The 22,968-nt window shown below is 52.1% G+C and overlaps 1 protein-coding gene across 1 annotated transcript in view; it reads right to left on the bottom strand.

Annotated features, from left to right (window-relative positions):
- macf1a (microtubule actin crosslinking factor 1a) overlaps positions 1-22,968 on the bottom strand; it is a 181,710-nt gene that overhangs the window by 33,702 nt on the left and 125,040 nt on the right. Inside the window, 5 exon segments of the mRNA XM_042710701.1 lie at positions 18,403-18,903; positions 19,555-20,552; positions 20,855-21,365; positions 21,597-21,796; positions 22,354-22,483. Of these exon segments, the coding sequence (XP_042566635.1) occupies positions 18,403-18,903; positions 19,555-20,552; positions 20,855-21,365; positions 21,597-21,796; positions 22,354-22,483 (2,340 nt within the window).

The raw sequence follows: 22,968 nt of genomic DNA, 5'->3' as shown, positions 1-22,968 counted from the left end.
GGAGAACTATTTTCTGTGCATGACCTAAATGTTGGGATGGTGCAACATTTCTGGATGGTCCCTACCAAAAACAACACATCACTCGTGGTGACGTGGACCGGGATTACTCATGCTCCTTCCAGCAACATGGAAGAGGGGGATTTATTTGCTCTGGTTCTATTAAACGGCCTGCCTGTTTGTCATGGTTTATGAGGGTCACTCCTCTCTGGGTTCTGCCCCTGATCCACAGGTGTTTCCTGTGGGCAGCCTCTCACTTCCATCATTTCCATAACAATCACACATGTATAACCCCTGTCACCAGATCTCTGAACTACTGCTCTGTCTTTCTCTGTGTGTGTGTGTGTGTGTGTGTGTGTGTGTGTGTGTGTGTGTGTGTGTGTGTGTGTGTGTGTGTGTGTGTGTGTGTGTGTGTGTGTGTGCGTGTCCGCCCGTGTGTTTCTGTGTGTCCAATACAAGTGAGTGAGTGTGCTATCATAGTGTAAATGAGGGAGTATATTCGTGTAACTAACTTTTGGTCTGCTTTTATCTCTATCTCTGTCTGTCAGTCTGTCTCCATCTTTCTCTCTCCTCTGTTTCAGTGAACTGCTGAGCCTGTAGATGAGATATCGCAGCAGAACTCCCCCAGGCCTAAGCTCCCCCATTAGCCTTTATCTCGAGTACTGCCAGGTGCTCACTATCAAAACAGCCAGAGCCCTGTGCTGCCTGCATCACCAACACACTCCCTCAACCACTGACACCTAAAAAAACAAATCATAATTAAGTTTAAATGAGTTTTAATCAACCACTCTTTAAGCATAAAAAAAAACCTTAGGTCTAGAGCGCTAAATCTAGCCCACTAGGAACTCGAACAGTGAACGGACGACAACTCCCTTCCACAGGAAAACCCCACAAAGTGTAAATACACAGTCTGACCATCGTCATGTTCCAATGAGAGCTGGGGCAATTACACCCCCCTCCCACCACCACTACCCTCTAGTGTCCCTTGAGTCCTTCCCCCACCCTCCCCTCGGCTCTGCTCTTTAACACTGCGGGGGTGCGCTTGGCCGGGGTCCTATTCTGATAGGGCTGGCACGTCCTTATCTGCTATTTATACCACAACGGCTTCATAGTGTGTGTTTGCTCTTAACTGGCAACAGTGAGCTGCGCCTACAGAACTCACTGTTTACTTCTCACTTCCTTATCGCCATGGCAGGGCCCATCAGAGAGGGGGGGGGGGGGGGGGGGCAGGAGTTGGGTGTGAGGGTTGGAAGAGAAGTGAATCACAGTGCTCTTGTTCCAAGTTAGCTGGCTTGCCAAAGAAATATCAATTAATTTGATCTTCTTTTCCAGACACCCCCTGCCTCTCTCTCTCTCTCTCTCTCTCTCTCTCTCTCCCTCCCTCCCTCTGCATTTCCCCCAAACTAGAGGCATCCTCAAGTGTTTGGGGCTCTTTGGGACTGTTGATCCTGTTCCTTTCTGCAATTATAATCCTCTGCTTCAAATCTCTCATGACAGCAGGCCGCCTGATTGCATTTGGCCGGCTAGAGTGGGCCTGCCCACAGCCGAGGGGAGAGCTGAACGAGATGCGGATGAGCACACAAGTCTGGCCACCGGGGCTCAAGGCAGACATTAATATAATAAAGGCCAACAGAGGAAGTGAAAAGACCTAAAGATAGATGGGGACAACGAGAGGAGTCAGAGAAAGAACGAGGTAGAAAGATAGATAATGAATAAGGGAAAAGCGGAAAGAGAGAAATGGGGAGGGATAGAGAGAGCGGGAGACTGTTGAGAGGAGAGAGATGAAGAGGCCTCAGCCACCATGTACCCTACGCCAAAATCTCCAGTATGACATAGACACAAGTGTCAAAACACAGACACACACATACTGCTACAACTAAATCATGAACAAAATATTTAGATTGGGTTTCCAGGCAGAAACAGTAACCAAAAGATCCCTAAAGTCCTACGGTTATGCTCATGTTTATTTTCTCATCTCTGATCTGAATTAATGTACATAAAAGAGGCCATCTGCTAGCATACTGTATAAGCATACTGTATAAGCATACTGTATAAGCATACTGCTTGCTTTCAGCTTTCTCCAAATCAGGCTAATTTTGCCTCCACTGCCAAACCATGGCAAGACAACTCAACAAAAGGCTGCATAGATCCTTCTTTATCCACAGCAGTACAAATCTGAATAGACATATGTCTATGCCTATCTGTTCTGTATACTTATGTAAAAGAACACTGTCACACAGACAGATCATGGAGGGACTTTCCTCACCTTTAACCTCTACTTGCATCATGTGCAAGCTATTTTCCCAGTAACTCATAATAATCAGCTACTGCAATTATACTAAAGTAATGTCACACAGACACACACCATGTGAAAAGTAAATCTAAATGCAATAATTTAACTAAAATCATACAATTGCAATGCTATCGTCAGACTTCAAGCCTGGACACACACACACACACACATAGATGGACAGAGAAACAGAAGAAGCAGGATGTTGAGATTTGTTATGGAGGAAGACTGGTGGAGTCTTGAGAAATCTCACTCTACTATATTTAGATCCTGAGAGAAAGTGAGGGAGACTGATGTTTTCTGGCCAACAAGACTAGCATGCAAGGTCAAAAAGTTACTGACTGGGCTCAGCACTAACCTACACACAGTAGATGAAATGAGAGACCGGGTACACCTCAGTCTCAGTTTGAGATTCCAGGTGTAAGGAACACATGGAGGTGAGGCTACCTCTTAGCTCACCTGTGGCTCAGGTGTGCTCTTAGCATCTTGATCATCTGAGGCTGTAAGAGAGACTGTGTCAAGATGCGTTTCACTGAACAGTCCTTCCAAGCATCCAGACTCCAAGCTCTCCCACTGGTCCCTGGTTGCTGAGGTAATAGGGTCAAGGCCTGACCCCTCTGACTCCCAATCACTGTCTCCAGTCATGGAGCCTAAGACAAAGTCCACGCCTAATTGGCTACCCTCCGATTCAGAGTCAAGGTTCCATACATCCTCACAGGCAGACCCGCTGTCAGTGACGACCGCAATGCGCTCAGGGGCAGCTAGGTAGACAAAACTGTCCGAGGACATGAAGGCACTCTCCTCAGAGTCAGGGGGTGGCTTTGAGAGGGGAATTGGGGGAATGCAATCCTGGAGAGGAGAAGGGGGGCCATCCTGTGGGAACTGGGGAGGCACAGACACAGCCAGATAAACAAAACTGTCTGTTGTCACAAAAGCATCCACATCCTTGTTGTCTTGACTTGAGCCCGACTCCTGAGTTTTGGAGGGGTATGTAGGTGATGGGGAGGGGGGTATAGAGTCTGTGTGCATGGAGTGGAACCCTGTCCCAGAGTGAGCCACATCTGACTTGGGGGTGCTCATGGTCCCTGGCTCTGGGTTTGTGATGTCCAACTCCAGTACTGATGTGTCAGCATCAGCACACAAACCCTCAGCTGAAAGAGACTCCTCTTGCTCCAGCATCACCACCTCAGAGGACAGTCCCTCTGTCTCGGGTGTCCCGTCATGCTCAGAAGCTCCCTCACAGTCCGACGTGATTCCCGTGCTTCCATCTGTGGTCTCCGAGGAGACCAGCTCCTCCTGAGAGGAAAATTCTACCTCCCCCATTTTCTCCTCCACCTCCTCCTCTGAATCAGTAGGCACTGGGGAACTCTCACTGGCCACAGCCTCCTGCTCATCCTCCTCCACTGGATCACTGTCCTCTGAGCCCTCGGAGCCATCAGTACATGGGTTCTCAGAACTGAGGGAGTCCACTCTCTCAGTGTCCTCACTGTAAGGGATATTGGAGCACGTTCCTTCAGTGTATGCATTCTCAGGACCAGTTCCCTCAGTGCAAGCGTTCTCAGAGACAGTTCCTTCACAGTACGGGTTCTCAGGGCTGGGGGAGCAGTGTGAAGGTGAGGCCTGGCTGCTCGAGACCTTGCCTTCCTCCTTATCCTCTGCTACCTCTTCTAGCTCTGGATCTGATGATGCCCCGCTGTCTGGCTCTGGGTCACTCTCGCCATCAGTCAGCTCCAACTCTGTGTGTGCAGCGTCTGAGAGAGCAGTCCGGTCAGGATGAGACACATGGATCCCATGTGAATCCGACTCTGGTAACAGTCCAACCACAGAGTTTGTGTCCACAGAGGGAGAACAGCTGCGTTCTTGATCTTGTACATGCTCTAAATTTCCACCCTCGTCCCTTTTTTCAGCAACCGTGTGGAGCTGGAGACAGGCCTCTGGCTGTTCTAATTGACTGGTCTCTGTAGCACTCTCTGTTTGGCTTTGCTCAGAGCACCCCTCCTGAAGAGGCAGACTCTGCTCTGTGTCGGGATGAGTCTCTGAGATGTCAGTGTGCTGCATTAAATCAATCTCTTCAAGAGGCTCATTGTTCACATTCTCATACATACTCTGCTCCTCTCCCTCCGCAGCTTCTTCCACTCGAGGTAGAGTGTGGGCAAAGTCTGAAGATTTAGAGGAAAGACCAGCTCCAGAGTCGGTCTCCATGGAAACTTCACCATCATCTTCCTCCAAGCACTGCCTTTCTAGCTCCAGGAAGAGGTCATCAGATTCTGCCTCTGAGCTGGGGTATGGAGAGGCACTGGTGGGCTCTGGACCCCCAAATCCAGTCGGGGGGGTGAGAAGGGGCCAGTTGCCTGAGGTGTTGAGCTGCTGTGTTTCCCAGTCTTGCAGCTGGGGTTCATCTACACCCCCATCCCAGCAAGGCTCCACCGTCACTTTACTCTCCATCTTCAACACAGCCTCCCAGTCTCTCTCCTCCAACTGACGCCTCTCTTCCTCCTCCAGCTCTTCTATTTGTCCCTTATTCTCTCCAGGATTTATTCCCATCTCGTCGTCCTCTTCCAGCTCTTCTATTTGTCCCTTATTCTCTCCAGGATTTATTCCCATCTCGTCGTCCTCTTCCAGCTCCTGTAGGATCCGCATTTCATCCTCCTCAAAGCAGAGTTCCGAGGCAGTGCGCTCCCTGAGTGCCGCTGAGGTGGTCCAACCCAAAAGCCCCTCCTCAAGCGTTTCCTGGCTGACACAGGGGGTAAGGGGCAGACCCCCATAAGCTGCACCCTCACCTTCCTGCAGGAATGGAGAGGGAGGGTCAAGAAGGTACATCGACTCCTCGTCAAGATCACTGTCCTCCCCCAGAAGAGGAGGTAAGGGTGGCAGGAGGGGAAGGTGGTGGAGGCGACTCACCCGAGACCGCTTGCCCCCTCTAATGCCGCGTGGCCAAGTGCGGGATTTGGTAGGGGGGCAGAATACAGGTTTTGGGGAGGTCAGAGGAGCAATAAGTGGTGCAGTGTCCTGGTCTTGTTCCAATAAAGGGGAGTCTCGCTCGGAGTCTGATGCTTTAGCAGTGGCCACATCCCAGTTCTCAGCCTGCTCCTCTGAGGCACTCTTCCGCCCCAATGCAGGGGCAACCACCGGCCTCCTCACTCCCTCACTGCTGGCAAAGGGGCTGCTATGGGGGGAGCCAGAAGACCTCTGCTGGGGATGGGTGAGGGGGGAAGTCAGCATGGGCCGCTGGTCTTTAGAAGGTGAAGCTAGGGGAGATTGTGGCTTGGGCAGTTTCTGGTGTGGGGAGTAGAGCTGGGGGGTTTGTCGCTGTCTGAGAGGGTGGAGGGGCAATGGGCTTATCGCCGGGGAGGTGGAGGGGGAACTCGAGACAGGGGGTGTGTGAGAGCCTCCAAATGAGACGGGTGAGGGGGCATAGGAGGTCAAAGGTGGAGTGGATGTGGTGGGAGGGGGTGTATGAGTTTGTGGGGTATATGTGTGTGAAGCAGGGGTAGTGATTATGGAGGGCAAAGGGTGGAGGGGGGAGAGGGAGATTCCAACCCCAGACAGACGCTTCTCGGCACCCTCGGCTGTTGAAAACTCCAGACGTTCTGCAAACTCAGGGTAACTGGGAGGCATGAATACTTTCCAGGAACGCCGGTTTGGATTGTCCTTCTTATCGCTGCCCTGGTGCCGTCTCTTGGTCACTGCGGCTGCAGCCCCACTGCTGGCCGAGGTCGAAGGAACAGCATGCAGGCCTGAACTTACGCCACCTACAGGTGACATGCTCTGGGGGTCCCCTGTGAGCTTCAGGGCATCGAAGATAACCCTCTCGTCCAGCCTCTTCACCCCTGCATCAGTGGGGCGGCCCACAAACACCCCTCCAACACTGTCTCCCAGTGTGCCATTGCTTGAAAGGGTGCTGCCCTCTCCTCCAGAGCCCAGTGTGCTGCGCGATGGCTGGCTGAGCTTGGTGCCCTGGTCGATCTGCTCGTTGATACGCATAGTGTCATAGATGGAGCGCTGGGGCACGTAGCAGTCTTCAATGTAGGCTTCCTCATCCTCACCCTTTCCAAGGCACCTTGGGTTCTGCCGCAAGCAGTCCGGTCGGCTCAGCGGCTTACCCATCCCTCCAACACACACTGAGGTGCGAGGCAGAAAAGTCCTAACACACTTCTGCTAGGCAGAACTTCGCACAGAGAGTGTGTGTGTGAGTATTAGCACTCAGGGCTTTATAGTGTGAACACAATCAGTTCAATGGATCGTCAGAATAATAAAGGGAGTAACACATGTATTCAAAAGTCTCATATGAAGTCACTTTCATCATTGCAAGTTCATATCCACATGAGTTTTTGATTTCCCTGCGGTTGCCATACCAACGTGCAGCATCACAGACTCCGGCATGCAGATGTGCGGCGGTAGCAGCATGGTAATCACTTTGAATCACTTTGTTTACTTTGAAACAGTCATGGAGGCGGGTCTAAAGGGAAGAGCAGTTAGATATCCTTTTCCCCGAGACGTCCAAAGTCCAAGAAGTGAGTGGAGCGCAGATAACATCCTTTCATCCCAATTCTCATGTTAACTCCATTGGACCCCCCCCCCTCCCACCCCCCCAAGAAAAAAAACAAATGGGACAGACTCCCTGTTGAACTCCTTTCCCACACTCTCGTTCTGCTTCCTCTTTGTGCCACAACAGGAAGATCACCAGGGCCTGGTGGCTCCGACGGCTCTCACTCCAGCAGCCGAAGACAAGCAGGAGTCCTTTTAAGGTGCGAGCTGCTCCACGTTAGGCGTTATATAAAAACATGTCGAGTGGAGTGGAGGGAAAAAAGGCAGTGGTGTCAGCCTGGGGGGGTCTGTTTCCCCTCTATCTCTCTGGCTCAAGTTCATTGTTGTGCCACAACAGTCCAAAAAATGTAAAGAAATCAAATCACAAAAGGTTTGCAACACTCAGGGCTCCACTCTGGAGATAGGAACTACTGCATCAGTGAGAAACAGTCTAGGTAACAAAAAGCGTAAGGCAGAAACTCACAGTATTGTCCTGCCAATGTCCTTGCAGCACACCATCCCATTCATTCAGCCTCATGCAGTGTGCCGAGTGTGTGAGGATGAGGGAGGGACAGAAAAATCTCGTCTTCTGTGTCTAGAATGCCCCTTCATCCCTCTGCTCATCCTCCTCCTTCTCATTAGCCGACGCGAGGGAGCGATGAATGAATGAAACCCTACCCTCTACGCATGATCATCCAGTCTTGCTCCAGAACAAACACCAAACAAAAGAAGAGGCTAATTTCTTTCTTTTTTTTTTTAAGGAAAGTCAGCCCATCGTCCTGGTCTGTGCGGAGCTCCAGGGGCTGAGCAGCACAGAGGGGCAAGCAGACGGAGGGGGAGTCGGGGTAGGCTGAAGCGAGTCAGTCTAGTCCAGCCAGAGAGTATAGGGAGACAAGGGAGCGTATCCAGAGGGCAAAGACCCAGACGTACTCTGCTCCACACGCTGCCTCACACTCCAGGCAATCCGCTTCCCAGACAATCCCCGGACACGCTGCTTTCCCCTCCTCCTTGTGTCTCTCGCTTTCTCTCTTTTCCCGTTTCGGTCTTCCACAATTCCACATGCAACAGCACAACAAAGGTCCACAAAGCCCTGGTTGCTCTTCTCCTTCTTTTTCTTGTGTCTTTTTCCTTCTTGTTGCTGGCTGTCTTTTTCTCTACTTCTTTCTTTCTCTGTGTGCCTCTCTTTTCGCAGCTCTTCTACACAGCTGAAATGGTTTGCAGCTGCTAAAAAAATCTCCCACTTTTCCTCTCCCTCCCTCCCTCCCTCACTTACTCACTCCCTCCCTCCCTCCCTCCCACCTCCCGCGCTTGCTCACTCGAACACTTCCTCCCTCTCTCTCTCTTTCTACTTTCCCTCCCTCTCTCCCTCCCTCCCTCCCTCTCCCTGTTTTTGTTTGAATCCAGCTCCGTTTGTTCGGTTTCCTGCTTGGGTATTAGAACACAGGAAGTGCTACAATCATGCCGGTTTCCTCGTCCAAAAAAACATGGTGTGGGGAGGGTGGCAAGATAGAGCTGTAGAGAGGAGGAGCCACAGGAAAGACAGACAGAAAGAGAGAGAGGGGGAGACAGAGAGAGACTGAGAGAGACAGAGAGTGAGGGATGGATTTGGCGTGTTTCTAAAAAATCACTTGGTGACAGTTTAGGTAATCCCACACTAAGCACTCCACAAATCATCTTTCACAAGTGATCAGAAAAAGAGTATTTAAAAGTAGATTAAAAACTTGGATAATAGTCTTGCCACTGCTGATCAAGTTTCACATATCTGGGCAGAGAGCTCGAGTGTTTAGGTTGAGGCTGCTACATTCATCACCGATTTGTAATCCAACCCAATCTTTCAGCAGGAGACAGACGTCTCCACAGGCAGAGAGAGAGAAATGACACACAGAGAAAGAGAGAAAGAGGGAGAGAAAGAGAAATGACACACAGAGAAAGAGAGAAAGAGGGAGAGCGAGGGAAGGCTTTCCAAACAATTACAAAGTCAAACAAATTGACAATATTTATTTCTAAAACAGTGGCATCAAATTTGTAAACAATCGCTTCTTTCTAAAACAAGATTCGCAACAAAGGAAGCAAACCATAATACCCCATGTCCCCCTCTCCCTCTCTCCCATTCTCTCTCTACCTCTCTTTCATTCTCCCTCTACCTCTCTTTCATTCTCTCTTTGTCCAGTTCCCTCCCTCTTTTCATTTTCAGAACGGTGAAAGACACAAAAGTCGAAGCGACATTTCCATCTCCCCTCTGAGCATTCCTCTATGCTGCTCCACTGTAACCCAATCCGCCACTCAACATCTCTAGTTGTTAGCGCAACACCCTGGAGTACTACAAATCCCAGCCGCACAAACTCAACATCTCTAGTTGTTAGCGCAACATCCTGGAGTACTACAAATCCCAGCCGCACAAACACCGGAATAGACCAGGATTATGGGGAAAGCTGGTCTTCCTGAGGGAACTTCCTGATGGACACTTTTGCAATATATAATATCTGCTTTAACACAGACAACTTCTCTTCCACAGAAATATGTGTGCGTATTTAGCAGACTGCTGGGCTCGAGGAAAGGAAACCCAAACTACTACCAAAGTATCGTTTAGGCTGAGCCATTACAGCACGCCTTTCTATTTGCTGGGGATACTAATACGTTTGCCATTGAAGTGCGTCTCGTTCTGGGCAGGCTCAACCCAAGCTAAAGCCAGAGATATGGCAGGCAATGACTTATGACAAAATGGCAAGCTCTTTCTGTATATATGCAATTGTTCTTTTATTGCACTGTCTAGTTCACTCCAGTCACTTTAAATAGCATGTGTTCCTGACTTTCTCTCTTTTCTTTTTTCCTTTGTCTGAGACGCTTCTGCAGTGTGTCTGAGGATAGCTGGCAAAGAGCTGCTAATGTGGACTAATGCATGCCTGCCCTTTCTCCCTCGCTCTCTCACACATGAACACACACATACGCTGGTCACACACACACACTCACACACACTCACACACCACACACACTCTTGTCTCTGGGGGTAGGGTGCTCCCTGCTCTGCTGCCTCCCTTCTCGTGGCCTGCATGTCAAACAACCTAAATACTCTGTCTTTCATTTCAGCTCTCCCTGGATCGCTGTTCCCCTCTCCCCCTCCCCTCTCTCTCTCTCTCGATCTCTCCCTCTCTCTATCTCCCTCCCCCTCTCTCTCTCTATCTCTCCCTCTCTCTATCTCCCTCCCCCTCTCTCTCTCTCTATCTCTCCCTCTCTCTATCTCCCTCCCTCTCTCTATCTCCCTCCCCCTCTCTATCTCTCCCTCTCTCTATCTCTCCCTCTCTCTATCTCTCCCTCTCTGTCAGTTGGGCTGCAGCTGTCATGCCTGCTTCCAAGACAAACTTCTCTATAGAAACAAAAGGGGTTTGTGCCTCTGCCCCTACTCTCTCTATCCCTCTCTCTCTCTCTCTCTCTCTCTCTTCTCTCTCTCTCTCTCTCTCTCTCTCTCTCTCTCTCTATCCCTCTCTCTCTCTCTCTCTCTCTTTGCCTCCCTCCCTATGGCTGTTAAAGAGCTGCTACCAAGTCACAAGTCCACACGTCACTTTACACTCACATGTGCCCCCTATCAACAGAGAATGATGCTATGGATGCTATTCAGAGGGAATCTAACATTTGGAGTGGGGGGGGGGGGGGGTACAATCAAATGAACTATTGTGTCATGCTACTGATCTAAACACTCAATTATGCCCCCAAACACACACACACACACACACACACACACGCTCTCTCTTCCTCTCACACAGAGGTTCATGTATGCACGCACGCACACACACACATACCTACAGACACACACACACACACAGACACACACACAGACACACACACACACACACAGACACACACAGACACACACACACAGTGTTTCTCATTCACTTCGTGTTGGGCTCCACAGCTCTGTTATGGCTCAGACAGGAAGGGGGGTGGGGGGGATAGGGGGTTGGGTGCAACCCCTCGACATACTTTCCCAAAACTCCACCTACAGACTGCAGGAGTAGCGTGGAAGTCTGTGTCTGTGTCTGTGTGTCTGTGTGAGTGTGTGTGTGTGTGAGTGTGTGTGAGAGAGAGAGAGAGAAAGACAGACAGACAGAAAGAGAGAGAGTGTGTATGTGTGTGTGTGCATGTGTGCCTGTGCTGGCTGCTGGCTGCACATGAGAGAGGTGGAATCACTGGGTGGCACAAACAGAATGGGGTTCAGAGAGAGAAAGAGAGAGAGTGTGTGTGTGTGTGTGTGTGTGTGTGTGTGTGTTTGTGTGTGTGTTTACTCATGGCTGGACACCTGTTGACATTCAAACGGTCCCTTCACTTCACCTCTCACACACATCTTTTCTCTCTTCAACTCTCCACAATCTGTCTCTAACACCCTCTAATTCCTTTTGCAGTCTGACTTTATTGGCAACAGGACAGACGATAAAAAAACCCTAAAAAAACTGACATATTCCCTCCCGAAAGTGCCAGTGTCTGTTACTCGCTCTGTCTCACTCTCTCCCTCTCTGTCTCACTCTCTCCCTCTCTGTCTCACTCTCTCTGTCTGGCTCACTCTCTCTCTGTCTCACTCTCTCCCTGTCTCACTCTCTCCCTGTCTCACTCTCTGTCTCACACTCTCTCTGTCTCACACTCTCTCTGTCTCACACTCTGTCTGTCTCACACTCTGTCTGTCTCACTCTCTGTCTGTCTCACTCTCTGTCTGTCTCACTCTCTGTCTGTCTCACTCTCTCTGTCTGGTCTCCAGGCAGTGGGTAAGCAGTGGGGCTCCTGCTCTGGCGGCCCCAGCTTCATGATTAACCAGGCAGCTTTAGTGCTTTACTGCCCCACCTGAGTCTGAATGTGGGCTTTGTTCTGTCAGCCACACACACACACACACACACAGACAGACCTGGAGGACGACCAGACACACACACAGACAGACCTGGAGGACGACCAGCAGCATCACTCAGCTCTAGCTGCAGAGCACACACACACACACACGCACACACACCCTACAACAAAGAGCAGAAACACACCAGATAGATTCTACAGGACTGACACATTTTCACTCCAAAAAAAAAGCCTCTATGTGTTAAATCTGTCTAAGTTACACTTTAACAAAAGCAATCAATTCCTGACACGGATCATTTCTTTCCGGAATTAAACAAACAGGGGCTCCAAATAAACCAACAGCACTTCTCTCCACTTCCGGTTTCCCCCGCCGTCTCTCTCTTTGTCTCTAAGGAAAAACACACACACACACCACCAGTCTTTCAAGGGAAAAGGACACTTTCCCACAATCCCCCAGCAGTACTGATTGACACTCTTGCAGTGACCCTGCTATGGTGCTCACTGGGTCATTTACTCCTCGTCTCATTGGCCGCTGGCGAGGCATGGGCTCTGATGTGAGCTGTGGGCTGGGTCAATAGAGTGGGCTCTGCTCTGCTAGGAGTTTGCCAGCCTAATGCACAACAGCTGAAACAATACCAGAGCTGAGCGGCACGTGGGAGCGAGACACGACAAACACTCAGATCATATATAAACTCACACGCATGCACAGCATACTCACACATGCCACACACACACACACACACACACAGACATCCGAAACACACGCTCAGACATGCACACCATGCCTTCAGACACACACACACACACACACACACACACACACACACTCATCCCATAAGCACCAGTGGGGTCTAGGAGAGGGCCAATTTAGAAGAAGAAAAAATGAACTCATCAGATTACTCTAACCATGTTATGCCAATCAAATCATCCCCTTAGGCAGGAAAATAAACCATGAAACACACTAAAAAATACAAAGCTCAAAGACCTGGACCCTTTTTCACTCAAAGGCGGCAAACTGCCCAGGGGGAGAGAGGGAGAGAGGGAGAGAGGGAGAGAAAAAAAAAAAGTCCATGGGAATTGGTGAGATTATATCTGCATGACATCATTTACCAGCAGCAGTCCCTGCTCCGGTGCTAATGGCTGCCATGCTCCAGGCCTGACGGCCCTGAGGGCCATGTGACCAGCACTCCCGTGTGGAGACCTCTTTGTGTGGGGCGCACCCCCTCCATCATCGGTCCATCACCAGGGACTGGCTGGATGAAGCAAGACTTTTAAAGAAGGGTTAAAATAGGTGGGAGGGGGGGTTTAAGGCCAACAGGGCAGGGTCTATTTACCCCTCTCATGTGCCCTGAGTGTGGGGGAGGTGCTTGACAAATTTAGTACAAAAAAATCGCATTTCTTCTTCATAAAGGTTTCTAGATCTTTCTAAATAAAATGGGAACAGTATATATTTACGAACAAGGATTGGGTTTAGTTTCTGTTTGGGCAGAGTATGCCCTTTGTGCTCTCTGCATGCCTTGTCCTTGTCCTAGTGTGGAACCAGCGGCAGTCTTGAGCCACAAAGGCAGCCCACACCCTGATCTAGTTATCCTGGCAGGACAGACAGACAGTTAGTGCTCTGAGACAGGCCAGAGAGAGAGAGAGACAGACAGACAGACAGACAGTTAGTGCTCTGAGACAGGGCAGAGAGAGAGAGAGAGACAGACAGAAGCCGTGTGGGAGAGAGAAAGGGAATGAGTCAGTGTGAAACACAAACAGGAGAGAGAGAGAGAGAGAGAGAGAGAGAGAGAGAGAGAGAGAGGGGAGACAGAAGAGAGACAGAAGAGAGAGAGAGAGAAGAGAGACAGAAGAGAGGGAGAGAGTGAGGATGTGGAAATCTGGGGTGTAGACGGTGTGGACAGCGTGGCTTGATTTAGACGCTGCTCCCTGTGCCTCTGAAGTTCCCCCCTCACCAGCCCTGCTCTGGAATTCCCACTTGTGTCCCCCCACCCACCACCCCCATTCCCAAACCATCCCATCCCTACACACACATGCTGTGGGCTCAGCTGCTCGGGCACTGGACCTCACATACACACACACACACACACACACACACACACACGGGGGACAGGAATGTTTGGGAGGGGGTGCTGGCCACACCCTGTAGTGTGTGAGGGGCTGCAGGGTTGGGGAGACAGCTGAGATTCCACACAGACTGGGATTAGAAACATCCCCCGACACAGACCTGTGGACACACACACACACGGTCCATGTATCACCATTACAACACACTGTTCCAGGCATCACGGAGCATCCCATCACAGAGAAGTCTCTCTAATGCCCTGTCTATATTCTTCTCAGTGATCAATGAGATCAGTGTTCAAAACACACACACACACACACACACACACACACACACACACACACACACACACACACACACACACACACACACACTAATCTGACACCCCACAGGGCCTCCTCCTCACACACAATCTCTTTCCTCCACCTCCCACTCTCAACTCAGCAATGACATCATCACTTTGGATTGGGTGTCTGCTGTAAAGAGAAGGGGGGTAGAGGGCAGACTGACTGTTTGCGTTGAACCGTCTCTAAATGAGTCCCAGTCCTCTCCAGACGAGAGCGTAACAATGAGACAAAGAGTGAGAGTGACAGATGAAGAACAGAGGAGAAGAAAAGAAAAGAAGTGGGGCTCGAGTGAGCGAGGGGAACCCCAAGGACGTCTCAGCCTCTCTATCTCTCTTTAGCAGGACCCCATTCCTTCACTTCCTATAAATACCCCCATGCACACATCAGCTCCTTCACACGCTCCACACAGGCCTGAGCAGGGCCCCCTGAGCCCCCTCTCCACACCGCATCTCTCTACTCCGTTTGCCCTCTCTTCCCCTGGACACACATCTTCATCTTCATCTTCCTCTTCTCTCATCCCCTGGACACACATCTTCATCTTCATCTTCCTCTTCTCTCATCCCCTGGACACACATCTTCATCTTCCTCTTCTCTCATCCCCTGGACACACATCTTCATCTTCTCTCTTCCTCTTCTCTCTTCGCCTGGACACACATCTTCATCTTCCTCTTCTCTCATCCCCTGGACACACATCTTCATCTTCATCTTCTCTCATCCCCTGGACACACATCTTCATCTTCTCTCTTCCTCTTCTCTCTTCCCCTGGACACACATCTTCATCTTCCTCTTCTCTCTTCCCCTGGACACACATCTTCATCTTCCTCTTCTCTCTTCCCCTGGACAGACATCTTCATCTTCCTCTGCTCTCTCATACACCCAACCTTAGCTGCACCTCTCCACTCCTCCCTCCCTCCCTCTCTCTCTCCCTCTCTCATCCATTCCTCTCCTCTCCTCTCTCTCTCCTCTCTCGTCTCCTCTCCTCTCCTCCTCTCCCTCTCTCATCCTCTCCTCTCCTCCTCCTCCTCTCCTCTCTCGTCTCCTCCTCTCCCTCTCTCATCCTATCCTCTCCTCCTCCTCCTCCTCTCTCCTCTCTTGTCTCCTCTCCCTCTCTCATCCTCTCCTCCTCCTCTCCTCTCCTCTCTCGTCTCCTCTCCCTCTCTCCTCCTCTCCCTCTCTCATCCTCTCCTCTTCCTCCTCCTCCTCTCCTCTCTCCTCTCCCTCTCTCATCTTCTCCTCCTCCTCCTCTCCCTCTCTCATCCTCCTCCCTCCTCCTCCTCCTCCTCTCCTCTCCTCTCCTCTCGTCTCCTCTCCTCCTCTCCCTCTCTCATCCTCTCCTCTCCTTCTCCTCTCCTCTCTCCCTCTCTCATCCTCTCCTCTCCTCCTCCTCCTCCTCTCCTCTCTCGTCTCCTCTCCTCTCCCTCTCTCTCTCATCCTCTCGTCCTCCTCCTCCTCCTCTCCTCCTCTCCCTCATCCTCTCCTCCTCCTCTCCTCTCTCTCTCATCCTCTCCTCCTCCTCTCCTCTCTCGTCTCGTCTCCTCCTCCTCCTCTCCTCTCCTCTCTAGTCTCCTCTCCTCCTCTCCTCTCCTCTCCTCTCCTCTCCTCTCCTCCTCCTCCTCCTCCTCCTCCTCCTCCTCCTCCTCTCCTCCTCCTCCTCTCAGATGTGTGTCAGCTCATTCTCATTCCCTCTGGGCCTCTCTGCCATTCCAGCCCATTCAGTCTTTCACTCCTCTAACCCACCCCACCCCACCGCGCCTCCACCCGCGCCTCCACCTTCTTATCTGCCTGCTTGGTCTTTGCAGCACTTCCCTGCTGCTGGCTTTCATTTAAAACAAAGATGTCTGTGTGTGTGTGTGTGAGTGTGTGTGTGTGTGTGTGTGTGTATGTGTGTGTGTGTGTGTGTGTGTGTGTGTGTGTGTGTGTGTGTGTGTGTGTGTGTGTGTGTGAGCGAGAGAGAGAGAAAGAGACTGAGAGTAGAGGAGGAGAGAATAAGAGTGCCATAGTGAGGGAGAGAAGAGAAGGAGACGCGAAGAACAAAGGTAGCTGTGGGCCTCCTCCTGTAGCTGATCTGGTGTCAGACATGAGACACAGGACCAGCCCTGAGAGAAAGACAGATGCAGAGAGAAGAGGGAGGGGTCTGGGAGAAAGGAGGCCTAATCCCCTATTGGAGAGAACCCAGGGTTGTTCATACACACATGCACATAACACACACACATTCAGACACACACACAGACACACACACACACACACACATGCACATAACACACACTTCAAAGACTGCAACCATCTACACCCACAGCAGATGATGCTCGGCAAAAACAACACCCACGCACACACACACACACACACATTCCCCTCCCCACACACACACACCCAGCACAATGCCCTTGTCTACTAACTGACTATGTGAATGCAGTGATGGTAACAGCCTGTGTTTTTTCAGTGCACTGAACATGTTTCTGTTTGTGCGTACATCTGTGATGACCTGTCATGTGGTTCATCTGGGCGCCTAGTAACAGCACCTGAGAGTGTGATGCAGTAGCTGAGGTCACAATACTTCAGCGCCATGGAAACCTGACGCAGACGTGGAGACTGAATCAGCGTGTGTCTTTGTGTGAGCGTGACTCATCCAGGCATACTTACAGTAAGAGTGTGTTTGTGTGTGAGTGTGTGTCTGTGTGTCTGTGTGTGTGTGTGTGTGTGTGTGTGTGTGTGTGTGTGTGTGTGTGTGTGTGTGTGTGTGTTTATGTGTGTGTGTATGCTAGGAAATGGTTTCACCAGCTACCCTGCACTTAAAGAGGCCATGCTGAGCTTAAGTCCACGTTCCCCTGCTTCTCCTTCTGAAGACACACACCTCCACTTCCTCTTCTAAAATAACCAATGGATTCTCCTCACTACCCCCTCTCTTTCTCTCAGAAGAAATATGGTTATATCACCTTGCAGACTCTATATTCATACTCCCACAATGCCCAATACGTCTTCAGCGTCTGTGTAGGGAGTGTGTGTGTGTGTGTGTGTGTGTGTGTGTGTGTGTGTGTGTGTGTGTGTGTGTGTGTGTGGTGGGAGGTGATGGGGGGGTTGGGTATGGTCTCCATCCCTCTAGAGGTGGTAGCGGCCCACACAGAGAAGCATCTGGAGAGAATGCGTCACATCTACCTCCCTCCTCCTCCCCCCCCCCCCCCCCCCCCCATGACACAGATACACACACACACACACACACACTCACAGACACACATTCCACTCACCAGGAGACAGTGCTGGGACTACTGCCCAGAACAAGGCTGAAGAAGGTGATTTATGGACCACTAGCTATTCCCACTCACATTCTCCCGCACACACACACACGCGCGCACAGACACACACACACGGAAGGAGACACACACACGTCACATACACACACACACACGGAAGGAGACACACACACATACACACACACGGAAGGAGACACACAGTCATTTCTCTTAAAACTTAAAAGGAGCCAACTTGCGGCCCTCTGCGAGGCCAGAGATCAAGAGCTCCACGCTGTGCTCTTCAGTGAGAGCGCTACAGAACCAACGCTGCTCTGACGCATTCAGCGCCCTTCTGAAGAGAACCATTAGTCAGACCAGATCACCTGGGTGCCCACGCAGAGACGCCACCACTACCAGATCACCTGGGTGCCCACGCAGAGAGACCACCACTACCACACTTCTAAAGAGAACCATTAGTCAGACAAGATCACCTGGGTGCCCACGCAGAGACGCCACCACTACCATACCAGCTGAGGGAGGGCATTTTGAGAGAAGAAACGGAGGAAAGAACCCTAAAAGATGAACTCTTCCTGGCAGTAATCTTCCACTCTGGGAATAATCATAATCATAATCTGTCAGCCGGTGGGCAGTGCTGCCTCCTTCACACCATGGTGTGACTCAGCCTGTTAGCTCCTGTCTAACAGTCACAGAGTCAGTGCCTTCCAATATGGCCACCTCGCACAGGCAGTTGACAGAATACACAATGAACACAAGGGAAGTAGTCCCCCATGGCTTCCATACATAAGCTGTGTAAATATAGTCACAGGGAACACCACCGCCTGAGCACAACCAGCAGGACACTAACAGGGAACGCCTGTCAGGTAAGCATCACACGTGAGAGAGAGAGAGAGAGAGAGAGAGAGAGAGAGAGAGAGGGAGAGGGAGAGAGAAAGAGGGAGAGGGAGAGGGGGAGGGGGAGAGAGAGAGAAAGAAAGAGAAAAAGACGGAGAGGGAGAGGGAGAGAGAGAGAAAGAGGGAGAGAGAGAGAGAGAGAGAGAGAGGGAGAGGGAGAGGGAGAGGGAGAGGGAGAGAGAGAGGTGGTCTCAGCTGTTCTCCTACCTTATAGTCCTGCAGCTGCTGCTTGATGACCTCCACCTCCGTCCCCACCGCACCTTGTGCTTCCAAGCTGTCCTCCGCCCGTCCCAGCATGCCTTGCAGTTCGGCCACGTTGGCGTAGAAGTCGTGCACGCGCTCGGTGGCGGTCTCGATCTGGCCCAGCCGCGCCTGGCCCCTCTCGGCGAGCTTGCCGGCCTGGCGGCTGAGGGCCTCGGTCTCTCGGCGCAGGGCCAGCAGGTCCGGTGAGCTGCCCTCGCGGCGCAGCATGGCCGTGCAGTCGCCGCCGTGGTCCTCCAGGTCGGAGCGCAGGGCGGCCACGCGGCCCAGGAAGCCCCGCACCGCGTCCACCTGCGACGCCAGCGAGTCGGCGTCGCGCCCCACGGGGCTCAGCCCGTCCAGCTCGTCGTCCAGGTCGGCCAGGCGGGAGAAGACGTCACGCACGTGCGACTGCACCTCGCCCACGCCGCGCAGGCGAGACTCCAGAGATGAACAACACTGCTCAAGCTGAGAGAGTGTAGGGGAGAGAGAAATAGATAGAGAGATAGAGAGAGAGAGATAGATAGATAGATAGATAGATAGATAGATATTTTAACATCATGATTCAGAATAACTGTTTTGATTTTACTAACATAGTACAGATATTGTACATGAGAAAAACATTTTAAAAGTTTAAACTAATACGGGTGCATTTCAAAGCAAGCCATTGCACCTCCCGTCGCCTGTGCAGTTTAACTGGACACTTAATGGGGTGTTTGATGGGTCACATGCTACAGATGTGGGACATTTGGCTTTCCAGATGACAGAATCTGGCTTTACTGTCGTCAGCTCTTGGAATGCAGCAGCTCGTCTACATAGAGCATGAGGACACTGCTGATTGCCTGGAGTAAATCTGTTTTCTCTCTAGACGCAACACTTACACACACACATATACACTCACATATACACTCACATACACACTCACATATACACTCACAGACATCCCTCTGTTTTAAATAACTAGCCTCTGCTGCTGGACTTGTGATACTCACCAGATCTCTGGGTCTGAGTGTGTGTTTATTAGTGTGTGTGTGTGTGTGTGTGTGTGTGTGTGTGTGTGTGTGTGTGTGTGTGTGTGTGTGTGTGTGTGCGATCATGCATGCATGTGTTCACCCTCACCTTCTCATTGACGTCTCCAAACTCTCTCTCTGTGTCCTGGGCCTGCTGCTTCAGCCGCTGGGCGCCCTCAGTGCTGCCCCCTGGTGTGTGGGGGGCGTCCTGCACCAGGCCGTGGGCCAGGTCCCTCAGGTAGGCCACCTGGGGGGAGAGCGAGTGCAGGGCCTCCTGCTGCCCGCGGAGCCGCTCCAGGCTCTTCTGGCTGCAGGCCTGGGGGCCCAGGGCCTCCTGCACCTCGATCTGGTGCTGCGCCGCCTCCAGCCGCCGCTCCACCGCCTGCCGGCCGTCCTCGAACTCCCGCAGCCGTCCGACCAGCTCCTCCAGCTGCGCGCTTCGGCCCTGCAGGCGCTCCGACAGGCCGTCGACGCGCCGGTTGAGCCCGGCCTTCTCGTCGCGCACCTCCTCCTCTCCTCCGCCGCGGCTCAGCTCCAGCAGCTGGTCGGCGGCGGCGTTCAGGAGGTCCAGCTGCGACCCCCGGCGCTCCAGGTCCTGGCCGAGCTGCCGGACCGTCTGCAGGGCCTCGTCCAGGACCGCCGCGTCCAGGGCGGGCCGCACCTCCGCCTCGCGCTGCTCGCACTCCGTCAGCCACGGCTCCAGGTCGGCCCGGTGCTGCTGGTACTGATCCGCCCGGCCCAGCGTCTCCTTCAGCCGGGCCTGCCGCTCGCCCAGCCTCTGGCTCAGCTCGTCCCAGTCCTGTCTCAGAGTGGCTAGTCTGGCCTGCAGCGCCGAGCGCTCCTCGCCACCAGGGGGCAGTGAGGCCAGCAGGGTGGCGCCCTCCGCCTGGATGAGCTCGTAGGGGCCCCTGTGCTGTGCGACGCCCCGCTGGAGCTCCTCGTGGTGGGAGAGCAGCTCCCGCAGCGCACCCTGCTGGCAGGGCAGAGCGCCTGCGCCCGTCTGCGCGACCCCCTGCTGCTCGTCCAGCCAGCCGCGCAGCTCCACAAACATCTGCTGGAACTGCTGCGTGCTCGAGAGAGCGGCTTGGAGCTGCGACAGACCGTCCGCTGGAGAGGGGGAGCACAGAGAGAAACACAGAGAAGAAGAGATGGAGGAGGGGATAAGGGAGAGAAAATGGGAAAAAAGAAATGGAAAAGTTTCAGAGGAGGTACTTGACACAGGAAAACTCTTCATTCCAACACCACTTATCCAAATCCACACTTCAACCAAAAGCCACTTCTCACTGACACTGTGTAGAGCTGAATGTAGCAGAATGGTAGGGCATACAAAGATGACATGCAATTCAGCTGCTTAGTAGTGTAGTGTGTTATTAACACACACACACACACACACACACACACTCACTCACCAGCTCTGTCCTCCAGATTCTTGAGGGGTCCGCTGACGCTCTCTAGCCTCTTCTTGAGCTCGTCCCTGAGGTAGGGCTCGGCCACGATGCTGCTGAGTTCGCCGCACAGCTGTTCGGCTTCCGCCAGCTGCCCTCGCCGCTGCTCCAGCTCGCTGCGCACCTCGCCCGTCTCCTGTAGGCGGCGCCGCAGCGCCTCGGGCTGGGCGCTCAGTGACCCCTGCACGTCCAGACGCTCGCCCAGCGCCCCCACGCGCTCCGCCAGCTCGCGCAGCAGCGTCTGCAGCCGCTCGCTGGTGCCCTGGGCGCGCTCGATCTGCTGCGAGCGCAGCGTCAGGCACGAGGTCAGGCCCTCCCACTGCTGCGACACGGAGCCCAGCTCCGAGCGCACCTCCTCCAGCCCCGTGGACGGGTCGTCGGGCCCCCCGCCGCCGCTCGGCGACAGGATGCCCTCGGCGGCCTGCGTCAGCTGCTGGAACTGCGGCCTCCGCGTCTCGAACTCTCGCAGCATGAACTGAGGGTCGGAGAGGAGAGACGGGTCAACACTGACAACAAAACTCCACCACAGAATGCTTAACTGCTGTCATGAAGTACGGAAAAACGTATGCTTGAAGTTAATTAGCAACCATTTTGTCAGTGTGTGCACTGAGTGTGTGAACATGTGTCTATGAATGCTGATTATATTGAGGTTTATGCTGTGTGTGTGTGTGTGTGTGTGTGTGTGTGTGTGTGTTCTGTACAGTACCTGCACTTGCTGTTTCTGTGTGTTGAGCATGTTGGGGTCGATGCTCAGTGGGCCTAACACACTCATCATCAGCTCCTTCTCCTTTAGCCAGGGGCCCAGCTGACTGGCTGCTGTGGCAAAACTGCCCAGCCTATCAGCACACGTCTCCAGCTCTGCCTGCCTCTGTGCTGCCGTCGCATTGGCCTTCTCCCAGCGCGAGTCTGAGGAAAGATTGATTGGCTGATCAGAAACACAGCGCAGCTAGCATGGCTAATGCTAATCCAACCACGACTGCAGCATCAGGTTAAGGGCTATTGGATGAGATGCTGGGTCAGGAGTGTGTGAGTAATGCTGAATGAACTATAACTACCGAAAACAACTTCACACACACACACACACACACACACACACACACACAAGGACATCACTGATCACTCATAGGAAACCATCATCACACACACACACACACACACACACACACACACACACACACAGAGACTCATAAGAAACCATCATCATTATTCTAGAGGACTGTCATTAACCTCTTTGAAGAGGCTGCCATTTGGCTCCTCTCCGCCTCACATCATCACACAAGAACGTCCCTCGTGATCATCACACACACACACACACACACACTCATGGTTTTTGGCTGACATTTCATAAATGATTCCACCCTACCCCATCAAAAAACTTGACAATACTTGCTTTCAGACATCACCCTCTCCACCCCCTCTTTTGAGACACACACACACACACACACACACACACACACTCTTACCAATGTCCTTGAGCTGTTCCCTCCAGGTGTCTACCTCAGGGGAGTCTGGGTTCTCTGAGATCAGCTTCTTCAAAGTGCCCTTCAGCTCCTCTACCTTCCCAGACTGCTCGGCCAGCTCTGACAGCAGTGCCTGCACCACAGGGGTAGGCCACAGTTCCCTCAGCATACAATACATGGATCATACACAGACATCTTCCATTACATCATCAACTTCCTTTATCTTTCTTTATCTACAAACTCCTTACTTGCTAAATATTTAGTATTTTGTAAATAATGACCACCTGTCTGCGTTTCAAGCGCCTAGAGACAATTGTATTGTTATGGTGCTATATAAATAAAATTGAATTGAATTGAATTGAATTGAATGCTTCATGTGTTTTATTTTCACTGCCTCTTGGCTCTATTGTGGTTGACTGTTATCTGTGTTGTCAGTTGAATGTCTAACACTGTGGTCCAATTAGCCCTCTCACTCCCAACAGAATGCACTTCCACATGCCTTTCTGCAACTCTGGCCTGGAAATCCCCTTCCCATCCCCTGCGTGGTGTCCCCAGCGGCCTGCAGTGCAGTTAGACATTAACCCAGCGTTTCCTTGGAAACCAACACATGATCTCCCT

The sequence above is a fragment of the Clupea harengus genome, chromosome 19 (genome assembly GCF_900700415.2).
Source record: "Clupea harengus chromosome 19, Ch_v2.0.2, whole genome shotgun sequence".
NCBI lineage: Eukaryota > Metazoa > Chordata > Actinopteri > Clupeiformes > Clupeidae > Clupea > Clupea harengus.
The sequence above is the reverse complement of the archived record's forward strand: the minus strand, read 5'-3'. Positions and strand labels throughout refer to the sequence as shown.